This window comes from Oryzias latipes, chromosome 17, assembly GCF_002234675.1.
Source record: "Oryzias latipes chromosome 17, ASM223467v1".
In the NCBI taxonomy this organism is placed as follows: Eukaryota; Metazoa; Chordata; class Actinopteri; order Beloniformes; family Adrianichthyidae; genus Oryzias; species Oryzias latipes.
The window spans coordinates 26,982,957-26,995,728 of NC_019875.2; the positions used below are offsets into that span (position 1 = coordinate 26,982,957).

General features: G+C 37.3%; 2 protein-coding genes across 2 annotated transcripts; one reads left to right on the plus strand and one right to left on the minus strand.

Moving 5' to 3' along the window:
- Positions 1–1,866: 1,866 nt before the first annotated feature.
- On the plus strand, positions 1,867–11,478 carry efcab14 (EF-hand calcium binding domain 14). The gene is made up of 9 exons (XM_004079478.4): positions 1,867–2,566; positions 3,345–3,493; positions 4,366–4,511; positions 4,937–5,035; positions 5,119–5,226; positions 7,393–7,545; positions 9,828–9,921; positions 10,008–10,133; positions 10,250–11,478. The coding sequence occupies exons 1-9, from the start codon at positions 2,394–2,396 to the stop codon at positions 10,426–10,428; spliced, it is 1,227 nt and encodes a 408-aa protein (XP_004079526.1). The 5' UTR covers positions 1,867–2,393; the 3' UTR covers positions 10,429–11,478.
- Positions 11,479–11,523: 45 nt separating this feature from the next.
- Positions 11,524–12,720, minus strand: znf830 (zinc finger protein 830). Its single transcript, XM_004079382.3, has one exon. The coding sequence runs from the start codon at positions 12,663–12,665 to the stop codon at positions 11,691–11,693; it is 975 nt and encodes a 324-aa protein (XP_004079430.1). The 5' UTR covers positions 12,666–12,720; the 3' UTR covers positions 11,524–11,690.
- Positions 12,721–12,772: the final 52 nt, after the last annotated feature.

The window sequence follows — 12,772 nt, forward strand, 5'->3', positions numbered from 1 at the left end:
TAAATAAAAATTTGTATTCCTATCAGAGCAAAATAAATAAATAAAATTTAGATTTATCCTGGTGAGAATTTGGCTAATAGTTAATCCTCTGATTATTTGCATTACTGTTTTTGTCCCAGCCATACCTTACACTTAATGGAAATTTGTCCATCCAGTCCAAATTTGTTTTGTGAATTTGGAGAGAAGAAAAGAAAAATGTCTTTCTTGTCCCCCTAATGCAGACCATAAAGTCTGTATGTTTTTACAGTGGACTCTGGCAGGGATGTGCTTTGGCATCGTTTCTGTTTATACATTTTGTGGACAGAATTTTCATGTGCCGAAGAAAATTTTAAATTTTTCATCTCTGCTTTTGCAGATGATTTTCTGTTAGACCTTCAGTGCACTGTATACTGGACCTCCAGGGTGGAGGTAATGGTTCTTAAACCAAAAAGGTGGATTTCTCCACATAGACATAGATGTAGGACTCTTGCCCCATGTAGAGAAGTTCTAGTCTTTTCCATAAGTGAGGGAAGGATAGAGCATGAGATTGACAATTAGATAGGTGCAGCGGCAGCAGTAATGCGGTCGCTGTATTGATCTGTTGTAGTGAAAATGGAGCTGAGGCGAATGGCAAAGCTCTCAATTTACTGGCCAACATTCCTGCTCTCATCTTTGGTCACAAGCTTTGTATCATGGCCGAAGGAACCAGATCCCATTTGCAGACGTCTGAAATAAGTTTCTTATGCAGGGTAGTTGATCGCACCCTTAGAGATCAGATGAAGAGCTCAACCATCCAGGAGGAGCTCAAACTCAACACATTTTTGTGAAGAGGAACGTTTGGACATCTCTGCTAGATGGATGGATGGATGGATGGATGGATGGATGGATGGATGGATGGATGGATGGATGGATGGATGGATGGATGGATGGATGGATGGATGGATGGATGGATGGATGGATGGATGGATGGATGGATGGACGGTTTGATGGATTTTATACTATATTCCTTTGATTAAAAGAAGTTATAAATCAAGAACTTATGGATACTTTTGTGCATCCTTTCAAAACTAGCAAGCAATGTTGGCACAGACGCTAAACACCAAATTACAAAAATGTTTTCTATGCCTAAAAATCCTAAATCTTTATTCTTCAAACAATGCGAAACAATTAAAAAAAACTAGCACATTTTTAAAAAGAGATGGTTGCTGTGTCCTAATACCACACATCTGTAATTCAAGTAATAGTAACATTGACAATCTTAGTTTTTTGTTGTTGTTTTTTTTATAATTGGGATCATGCCCAAACTTAACCTTTGGAAATTTTGGAGAGAAAAAAAAGAAAAGAAAAAGAAAAAAAAGTACAGGATTGGAAATCAGAGAGGAAAATTATTTACTGATGGCATATATGTAGTTTTTTGTTAATTTTAAATTAACATCTAAAAGTTGGATGGCTTTTGGTGTTAATGTGTTTATTCTAATGATTATCTTAATAAAAAGTAATGATTTCTTCATTTGCAGAAGTATATTTGCTTTCGTAACAGCAATTTAGTAATTACTGTAACTCAGAAATTACATTGTTGATATATTCTCTAAAATAATAATAGCAGGTTTACAATTCCTGAGAAAATGCATATGTGAGTTAAAAAAAAAAGCTAAAACAATTTCAAAAAAATAATCGAACCAATTACCTAGTGGTGCATTAGCTAAATAACTTGAAAAATGATCAAAAATTGAAATCAGATATTTAATTCTAAATAAATAAATAAATAGCTTTATTTTTGCTTTTTTTTTTTTGTTTTTTTTAGTTTTTTAAAGTTAGTAAAATCAACGAAATATTTGGGCTTCTTTTATTTTGCTAAAAGCTTTGGCAGGAAGTGACATCATTCTCATCGGTCCAATCAGCTGTGAAGTTACTCGGACTCCGCCACAACAAAACAAGCGTCAAGATAATCCCTGAAAACATTACTACATGATTTGCGAGAGTTTATTGTGAGGACTTTTTAAATTACTCTTTATCTGTATCTTAAGTTTTTTCCCCAAAAAGAATTAGGGACTTTTGTTTAAAAATTCAACTCAAGTAGAGACGATTTGAGGGCTCAGCAGCCACTAGCAAACGTTAGCATCATTAGAAGCAGTCCGGATAAAAGTTCACTTTAAAATAAATTGTAGGACTTTATTATACTGTAGACAAAATTGCATGATATTGAAAGCCGTTTTGGGTATACATCGGTAAAGTAGTGAAATTTCAGATCTGATGTATTTACCTTTATTGGTTCATTTCCGTAAAATTCAAGCTAGCCAATCCAAGGTAGCTTAGCTGGTCCGTGAACGACAACAGCCACCAAACTGGAACACACATTGGACTTAGTTGGGTTCAAATCGGGTCCGGCAGGTTCGCTGACCCCTCAGAAAAAGATGAAGAAGAGGAAGGAGCTGAATGCCTTGATCGGACTCGGGGACAGTAAGAGAAAAAAGACCAAAAAGGGGTCCGGTCACAGACTTCTTCGTACCGAACCACCGGGTTCAGAGTCCGATTCGAGTTCAGAAGACGACTTCAATCATCTGAACAGCGGAGCTAACTTTGGAAAGTAAGTGACTTTATCACATTCTGACATTTCATTGTTGGACACTATGATCGTTGTATGAAACACAATGTTTAAAAAAACAAAAGCAATAGTAAATAATAACTTTGCAAAATTGGCATTTTGCACTTTACATTCATTGTAAAGTATTTTTGCTAATATATATATATATATATATATATATATATATATATATATATATATATATATATATATATATATATATATATATAGTAAACCTGCAGTTATTATTTTATTATTATTATTATATATAAACCATACAATTTCCAAAATTGTAATTACTACATTGCTGTTATGAAAGCAATTATACGTCTGCATATATATATATATATATATATATATATATATATATATATATATATATATATATATATATATATATATATATATATATATATATACACACACACACACACACACACACACCAATACAGAGATTATATTCACATGAAATATTTCATTATCATGATTTCAAAGAAACAGTTGGTTTAATTATTAATATTATTTAAGTGTTCAGAATCTGGGAATTTGCATCCATAGGGCAATATAACATTTTAAACTACTATATAACTACTTTTATTAGTAAATAGTTCATGTTGTTCTTTTTTTTGTTTTGTTTTTACCCTGAAATATCTTTTTATTTTCATTATAATGTTGTGTATGCATGGCAGCCTTTAATTAGCTTTTGTAGAGGAGTTAATGAATTAATTATTAGGTTTTTCACTTGTTTCATGTCATGTTTCTGTGTTCTTTCTCTTTACAGGAGAAATTACAGTCAGTGCTGCAACGTGTGCTACCCTTTGTTTCTGTTTATCATCCTTGCTGCTTGTGTCATGGCCTGTGCTGGACTCATATGGATGCAGATTGCTTTGAAAGAAGATCTGGACTCCATGAAAGAGAAGCTGCACAGCAGTAAGTTTACCACACCAAAAGATAAATTATAAAAGCTTCTAACATGGCTGCTCTTAAGATCTAAAGGAGCTGCATAATGTTGTTCTATGCTCGTCAAATTTCTGTTTTAAAACCTATAAAGTTGTAAAACAATCCTTGATGTTCCTCTGAAACAGCTGTTTTGGGTGATTCCCCTCCCGGTTACAGCCAGCTCATCTCAAATAAAACCTCTCACCACATCTGTCTGTCTTTTATTGTTATTCTTTTGTTTATTGTTCTAAATGCACAGAAACTTGAGGTGCGGTCAAATTTGTAAAGAGTCAAAAGGAGTCGACTGTTCCAGCGTTTTTTTGTGAAGCTATTTCTTTAATGTGAAAAATGCGAGGATATTTACATAAAAATAAAGACAGCCTAAGGTTAAATATTAGCATTACAGAGCAAAACGTATGCAGGTATTTGCTGTTAACTTTTGTGTGTTCAGAGTAATACTGGAACAACCTGTAAAACAAGCTATTCGTAACTAGCCTTCTGCACGTCCCAGTTAAGTCATTGGGTTTAGTTTTTGGCCTAAATTCTTGATTTAGGTCAGTAAAGGCAAAACACATCTATCAGCTGAATTTATAAGATCATTAAGGTCTGGTTTTTCCAGACGCCATGAAATAAAAGCATCCTCCAAACAAATTGGTCAATTGAAGGTTTAGGATTAACTGTTGCAAAGTCATTCTCAGATGCTCAGATTTTGACCTTTTAGAGAAGTGTTTACTGTAAATCTAGAGGTATACATCTACCCGAAATACAAGTCCTTTAGGTTTGTTTAAAATTTCAGCAAAAGAATCGGAAAAGGTTTAGCAAAACTTTTCACATTCTATTCTTTTACTTTCTTTGTTTTGCAGTGGAATCCACCCAGAAACTGTCATCAAGTGAAATCCTAAAATTAAACGAGGACCTGAAGAACAAGGAGAAAAAGCTGGAAAACATTGAGAATGGAGACAACGGGTTAAACAAGCTGTGGTCTAACCTAACAGAAATGAACCGAAAGGTTGGTCGTTTTCTCCAGTCAAAGGTTTGGCGTCTTTCGTTGCACAAACGCAGACGATCAACTGAATCATTCCTGTAACGAACGGTTGCTGTGGTTCAGTGTCTTTGCTTTAGATCTATAATTTAATGAGATCAAAAACTTCTTTGCAAATTTGAATTGCAGTGACCTCCTGTTATTCAGAAACTAAACACTTTCTGTCTATTCCATGTAGACAGATAATTAAGATAATGGAGATTTATAAGAAGCTTTCATCTTTTTACAGTATTGTATCACCTGAGTTAGAATGTTGGATGTTTAATTTAGCCTTTACTATTGCTGTTTTTGTCATTTGCATGTAACCAATTCCTTTTGATGCATAAGGTATTTTTTAAAAAACAGCAATTGAAGTTGAATCTCAGAGGTTCATTCAAGTTTTCCCCACACAGATCAGTGTGCTGGACTCTGCTGTTTCCCATTTGAAGGCCAACCTGAAATCAGCTGCTGATTTAATCAGCCTTCCCACAACCGTGGAAGAGCTTCAGAAGGTAAATCCAACATTACCTAAGGGGAAAAAAGGAGATTGGTATTGATTCCTGTAACTTATTTCCCTGAATCTTTTGTGTTCCAGAGTGTTGCAACAATTGGCAGCACACTAACCAGTGTGCAACATGATGTGAAGACTATGCAGACTGCTCTTGAAAGTCAGAAGAATGAGGACACCATGGAGAAGACTGTGGTACCTTTAAGTCACAATTTTTTATCAGATTGATTTCTAGCAACTTTGCTCGACTAGCAGTTACCCCAAAGCTCCCTAAATCTCATATTACACATTAATAACATCCACGCTTGATGTCCAGAAGTTTTCATCCACCCACTGATTGAAACATTAGCGTAAAGTACTGAGAACTAAAGAAAACTGAGACCAGAGCTTGAATTACAGGCCTTCTGATTCATACATAATTGCTTTACTTCCTTCCTGCTTTGCCTAGAATTAGCTTTGTTTCTTTGTTAATAATTCAAGGCTTTGAAAGCCATGCTTCCACCAAGTGCTATGGAAGAACTGGATGTGACACAGTGTGCATGCCCAGTTACAAAAACGTTATGAAAGCATTTTATACCGTTCCAATTTTTTGGGTTTTTTTGCCTCTTTGTTGGATTTTGTTACATTGATAATGAAGCTTAATGCAGCAGTTCAAGAAGTAATGTCAGTCAAAACCACGAGAGGCATTGTATGGGACACACACACTAGCTGATGGTTTTATCTCCATAGCAACCATTTTACGTTTCGGCTGCCTGAGGGGGGGGGGGGGATCTGTGCAATTTTTAGAAGATTTGGCAAAAGTGAACTTATGGATTTTCCTTGGAGAAAGGTTTTTGCAGAGATTCTTAATATAGTCCTATCATGTTTTCTATTGTTTCGTTCAGTTTATTTACAATATCATGGTGTGCGAGCAAGAAATGAACGGCACCTTTTTCAAGCTCGCCACTTACGCTGTTCAAAATCTTTTTTCACAAGCAGCTTGCCAATAATGCTGGAGGAGTTAGGAGGCGATAGCTTCAAAACCCCAGGAGGAGTTTTCAGTCAGTTTTGGCTGATACTAAAGGTGTTGGCAGCCTCTTCCTGAGGCTAAAGGTTAACAGAACTTTGGTTATTATCGTTGATTTAACCTGGAAGCATGTGTGTGAAATTTCATGAAGTTTGCTTAAACAAAACTTTTTTTTTTTTTTTCATATTGGGGGAAAAAATTAGCAAATTGTGAAATTTAACATTTTGCCACTAAATGGCTCGAGCCGTGGATCCTGGGACCTGCCCATAATAATTTCCTTTGGATATCCCTGACATGTATGGATTTTGAAAAAGAAAAAAGAAATTTTTGAGCCCCATGAGAAATTTTGACCCTGTTCATTGTTTTTTTTACATTTTTTTTATTGGCTTTGGTGGCTGTGATGTCATCATTCGAGGGATGAGCTCGTTCTCTGTGCAAATTCACTTTTACTGGGTACTAGGTGTAAGCAGATTTTGGTGAAGTTTCGAGGTCGAGGCAGCGCCGACATTTTGCTCAAAGGCGCACTAAGAAAGAAGAAAATCTAGAACTCCCTGGTGGTTACAGTCCAGGACTGCTGGGAGACACAATTAGCCGACATTCCAATAGAAATTCAAAATGCAGGCTGGTTTTAACACAATGTTTCTGGTACTACAAGCTTTTTTATGTCTATTTTACTATTCCATTTCTGTTGTCAATTGACAATATGGTTCAAAATGTTTAAAACAAACCTGTTAAGCTGTTAATGTTACCGAGCAAATCTGAAAAATCACATGCGGCGTTCTTTATGCATAAAAATGAGGCTCATGGAAAAAAAGCGCCAGATGCTGCTTTGCTTATTTATTATTGATGCCTGCATACATGGATGACTGTCTACAGAAAACATAGAGGAGTGCATTTACTTCTTTAAAGCAATCAAGATGATTGTTGCTTTTTCTGTAGCGGGGCGTTTATGCATTTGTTTCATTAAAACCTGAAGTTAATGTAATTACATACATGAGAATTCTGACGGCTAGTTGATCTGTGGCATGGATCATACCAAAAGGCAGTGTTTGTGGTTATTACAGAGGCAAGGATAGTGTGTTAACCTATATTTGCAAGTCCTTTGTTTTTGTTTTTTAAATCAAATTGCTGAAGTAAAAAAGAAAGTGAAAGGAGGTTGCCATGTAATTTACACTTTATGTAACATTTTTTGTAGTCAATTTAGGAATTTTAAATGTGTCTTCTGACATTTTGGAATACTTGATAGCTCTAAACACTATTTTCTGTTCACAACCCAAGTATTAAAATGAATGTAGTTTGTTTGCACCTGTGCCTAAAGCTGTACTGCAAGTCGATGTTTTTCTGTGTTTGCATAGGACATAACGGATCTTAGAAAAGTCATGACTGAAGTTAATAAGACAGAGGAGAAGCGCCACACTTGGACCGATGAGCAGATCCACCTCCTCCTGTCTACTGTGGCAGAACTTCATCAGAGAGTGGCCTTTCTGGAGAACGGGTCCGAACGCAGCGTGAGTCCGTTGTAAAATGATTGGTTTCAGAGGAATACGTACATTTTAAGTGATGATAGAGATGGAGGCGACTGACTAAAAGCACTTAAATAGGCAAAGACTTGACCCAGTCACGGGATCACGTTAAATGTTTCAGGGCTTCAACATTAAAAGTCAAAAAGGTGGTCTTTATCCATTAGTTTGGACACATTTTAGCAAAATGTAGCTTCAAGAAGCTGGAAGCCCTTTTTGGTTAAATCTCTGTGCCTGAAAGGATGGGACCAAAATCCACAATGCAAAGTTTTTATTGAGTTAATTTATTGCGACCAGTTTTTTAAGGATCTTTAAAGAGAAAGGAAACAAGTAAAAACATCAGATATCACATCTTTAACAATCTAATCAATTCTCTGTTAATATTATTTTTAAACAGTCCCCAGTTACCAAACTAAACAGACCTGAGGTTAAATCCAAGCCCTAAAGCAGGACGACCAAAGATAAGCTTTAGCAAATGTAGGAGACTCTCCTCAAAGAGATCCCTTCACTTTCTGGGGAGGCAGATCTGTGGGAGCGAAGAATCTCCTGGCTGTGTCTCCTGTGCTTAGATCAGAATGTACAGTGATCCCTCTTTTATCGCAGGAGTTGCATTCTAAAAATAACCTGCGACGGGTCAAATTCGTGAAGTAGTCAACTTGATTTTTTTTAACAATGATCATAATCAAAATTTAAGGCTGTAAAACTCCTCACTACACACTTTATACACTTGTGTCTGATATTTTGGGACTCTTCTCTCTTGCTTGCGTAAACTCTCAAAGTTCAAACGAAGTCTAGTATTATAGAATAAACTAAAGATGTGCAGATTTATGTAAATTTGGAAACTGAACGCATTCTGTACAGCATGAGTGAGATTGACTGACACTTGTCTACAGCCAATTAGGACCGAACAGGATGCAGTTAAAAAAAAAAAAGCATGTACATTGAACTGAAATAAATCTGTGAAAGATGAAGCACATTATAACATATTGACAACATTTTTAGCCTGATGATCTAAGTCTACCATAGTTTCCACGAGGATTACAATATCCACAGAGCTTTTACAGATTTCCTTCTCAAGGGATGCAAATGTGCTGCTTAGCTTATGGATCGCATTCAGTATGTCAACGTTTGATACTCTTGTTACCCCGAACATGGTTTCTTTGACAGAAGACTAATAAACAAAGAAAAATGTGCATGTTGTTACTGCACTCCATAAAAACGTTTTTATCATGTTTTGGCATGAAGATTTGTTGAGCTATTTGTTAAGTTTTAGCTTTGAACTAGGAACTTCCTAGGAATTTTTTGTAGTGCTTGTTTTGATATATTAGACAGGTTCCAATGGGTTACCAAGAGTTTCATTTGTTTTGTTTTTTTAAATGAGCCACTAAACTTTTGTAGAGTTTGGATTGTAGCTTGTTTGTGGGCTGCCGTTATGCGCCGACCTGATCGAGATACAACATCTGATTCCAATTGAGTCTGAAAATATGTGATCAAATTCAGGCCAGATTTTTGATCACATGATCGGATCAGGACATCTGTACCTAAAGATGGCCTCGTTTTACTTTTGTACTAGGCCTGCACCATAAATCGTAAACTTATCGTTATCGCAATATCAAGCTGTGCAATAAGCATTTTGTAAAAGTCAGTGAAAATTGCGATAAATGGTTATCTTAAATGTTCTAAAACAATCTTATGGTTGCTTGAAGTATTTAACTAATCAAATAAATGCCTTTATGCATTTGACCAATCAGATGGAGCCATTTTATGTTAGATGTTTGCCTCCTATGTAGACGAGGGTCATGTGGATTATAATTTAATTTATGTTGACTCTTATTTAAATTAAACTGTTGCAGTAAAATGGAAATGATGTTTTTGGTAGTTTTGCGATTTGTTTATGTATCCCAAGTTACATCGTCATTGTAATATTGATCATTAATATAGTAAATTGCAAGTTTTCCTCATATCGTGCAGCCCTATTTCGTACCGATATTTTGTTTTCACCTTGATAAATTGATTGTTCTATATCATATTAATTCATTTACAGGGTTTTCTGTTTATTAAAACCAAAATACGGGTTGTTTTTAAAGCTTTTGCTGCTCAATTGGCACAAACTGCCATCAGGTTCTCCCACAAACTCAATATCATTCTGGGTGTAAAACACCTTTATGCTAAAGTCCAACAGTTAGAGTTAAGCTATTGTGTGTAATGCTTGTCTATTTTTATTTTGTTTATTCCAAATACCTAAAATTTTACTGTTTTTTTTTTCTTAGGTGCAGAATAATGGAACAGAAACTTCACCAGAATTTAGCCAACCTTCAGACAACAGGATGCTAAAGGATGCTCCTACAACCACAGCATCTCCTGGTACAGTAATACTGATCAGTTTCTACTAACCGTAAACTGTATTTTCACTGATTCACTGTAATGTTTTTTCTTTTTTCATTCAATAGAGTCCGCTTCACCACTGCTGACGACGAGCAGACGGCCTCGCTTTTTAACTGTACCCCGGCACAAGAGGAATGCGGGGGTAAAATGTTCAAGGAGGGTGTCCCTGCGAGGTGTCAGTTCTCTGAAAGGTAAAACTACCCCATCTTACAGGTTTAAATAAAGTACTTCCTAGACCACCTCAGCCCTAAGGTGGTAATCCAATAAGTGTTGCATTTCACATAAAGTTTTGTTGTTTTGTTCATAGATTTAGAAGACCTGTTTGAGCGAGCCGCTGCAGAGCCTCATTCTCCCGGTCTTACCTACAACGACCTGAAGGAAGTGTTGCAGACGTCGGCTCCCAGCGAACGCACCATGGAGTGCTTCGACAGCAACGGGGACAAGATGTATTCCCTGACAGAGCTGAGAGTGGCCGTGGGTTTTTAAGCACACATTCTATCAGCAGTGAACAGTATTGAAACCCAGACAGGTCTGGAGGGCTGCAAGTTTTTTTTTCTGAAGTTGCTGCATTTTATTTTGTGAATTGGATTTTTGTCATGCTGAATGGGGGGGGGGCAGTGCTGATCTGCTCAATCCTTCTATCCTAAGTTCCATTTTATCTTTTCATCCACCACAAAACATTACCAAATATTTAACTGTAGTGTTAGGAAGTCATGTCTGCTTCTTGTTTAATCGAATTCTGCTTATTTTTAGAGATGCCTGGAGTCCATTTTTCCACCTTCAGTGTCCGACTTTTATCCATGTACTCCTGTTTTTGTCATCTGGATGTAATGATTTAGTGTTTTTCTATAGTAGGATAGAACATAACTGCCAGTTTATGGAGATGCTCCTCACCTATTCACACAACTATGCGGTCCTGCTAACCTGAATCTTTAGATCTGTATTTTGAATGTTTACAAATGACTACTAGAAACACAGTTTTTGTCAGACCTCTGGTGTTTTTATACCTTTTCCTTGTTGATCTTAAATATGAACTTTTATGCTCTTTCTTAAGATGTGACATGCATATTTTCCTAAGTTACAACTGGGATCAAGTATTTAGTCTGCGTCCTTCTCTTTGTACTTTTTCCTGTTTCATATTTGAAGGGCTATACTCGCTTTGAATCTTTGAGGTGCATCCGTGTGAGGCAGATTAAGCAATAAAAATGTAGTTTAGGCAGAAAGCACACCTAACTTGCAGTAACAGGTAGTATAAGAAGCACTGACCATCACCTGTTAGGCGTTTGAATACAAAACTATCCTGGTTCCTTTTGAGCTTTGTAAAAATGTATATTCCCTTGTAAAATGAGTTAAATTGAAAGTTTAATCATTTGTATTTTACTTTGCATGTTGCTTCTTGTGTGACATGAAACATTTGGAAATTTTAAAGTGTGTAATGTTTTTTCCGTGATAACTGACGAGTTCATGCTGCTACTGTACATGGGAGATTTTATGAATGTTTTGTGTTTGAGCACCAATAAAAGAATGTTTAAGGTTTGTTTTTGGTCGCAATAGTTTTGACAAAAGACAGAGAAAACGCTGTTCTCCTTTGAATAATCCATTTTACTTGTGATTTGCAGTTTTCAAAACCCATTCTAGACCGGACAAAAAGGAAAGTTAGTTATAAATCTCTTGAGTTGACAGCATTTTTTGTACAAAATAATTGTTTTGAGTTGAGTTGGACACAAGAAGTGATGCATTTATGAAACTCAAGCAAGAGCCCCTTTGGCCCTCCAGTCCTGGGTCAAAAGTCCCAACAATTCCTCTTCATCATCCTCATCGTCTACGTCTTCCTGTATTTCTTTTGGTTTGTCTTTTTTGGGCAGAGCTTTGCTTTTCACAGCATCTCTCTTGTCCCGCAGCAGTTCCACCCTTTTGTAACACTCGATTTGCTCGTCGATCTCGTCTATCTGGCGCTCCAGACGCCCCTCTTCATCGTCCTCCGCAACGATGGCCTCGGATTTTGTGTTCACTTGGCGAATTTCTTTCTGGAATTCTTCCCACTCTTTGTCCATATGATCCTTGGGAGCATCCACATTGCGCACTTTGGCATCCCTTACTGGGTCGTCGAAGAAGCCCTCGGGCAGCACCTCCGATGTGTTTTCTTTCTTCTCGGGGGGCTTTTCCTTCGTTTCGGCTTTCAGGACGGATCCGGAGTGAGAGATGGCGGGTGTGGATGGGATGGAACTGTCAAAGAAGTCGGCTGGAAGGCCTCCGTCCGCTCCCTGAGCAGGTGCCTCAGACTCAGCGTTGGCATCCTCGTCGTCATAAACACCGGCTAGCAGACTCAGACCCGCAGACTGTTGGGTGGTGAGAGGTTTCTCAGAAGCATCGGATGTAGACTGACTTGCAACCGACGCGGGCTTCGCCTTTTTTGCGGTAACTGCTTCGGTGTCAGGGGCTTTTCTCTTCGGTGTTTGACTCGGCGCTGGTGTCGTTTTTGCTCCTTTTAGCTCTGCAACGTTATCCTTGTGTTGTTTACCGAGGACATGAGCCGGCCACAGTAGATCGGACTTCACCTGCACACTACAGAGCGTGCAGCTCAGATGTCCCAGACTGTTGTATTTGGCGAACGGAGACTCCACGCGCTTCTTGTCAGCGGTTTGTCTTTGTTTCTCCCTCATCAACCGCCGGAGTTCTTCTTGATTTACCACCTTTTTCCCCTTTTTTGAAGTCGCCATCATAAGAGTTTGTTGTTAGCCAGCGAGCTACTAGCTAATCAGCAACAGCCCGTCTCATTAAAATGACGTAGCACCGTCGTTCGTTTGAACTACCGTGAAATCTCGCGATA

Bases quoted from the DNA above. Each gene is read 5' to 3' on its own strand.
- efcab14 (XM_004079478.4), top strand. From the start codon at position 2,394: ATGAAGAAGAGGAAGGAGCTGAATGCCTTGATCGGACTCGGGGACAGT. The intron at 2,567-3,344 runs GTAAGTGACTTT...TTCTCTTTACAG, and splicing joins AGCGGAGCTAACTTTGGAAA to GAGAAATTACAGTCAGTGCT. The intron at 10,134-10,249 runs GTAAAACTACCC...TTTTGTTCATAG, and splicing joins AGGTGTCAGTTCTCTGAAAG to ATTTAGAAGACCTGTTTGAG.
- znf830 (XM_004079382.3), bottom strand. From the start codon at position 12,665: ATGATGGCGACTTCAAAAAAGGGGAAAAAGGTGGTAAATCAAGAAGAA.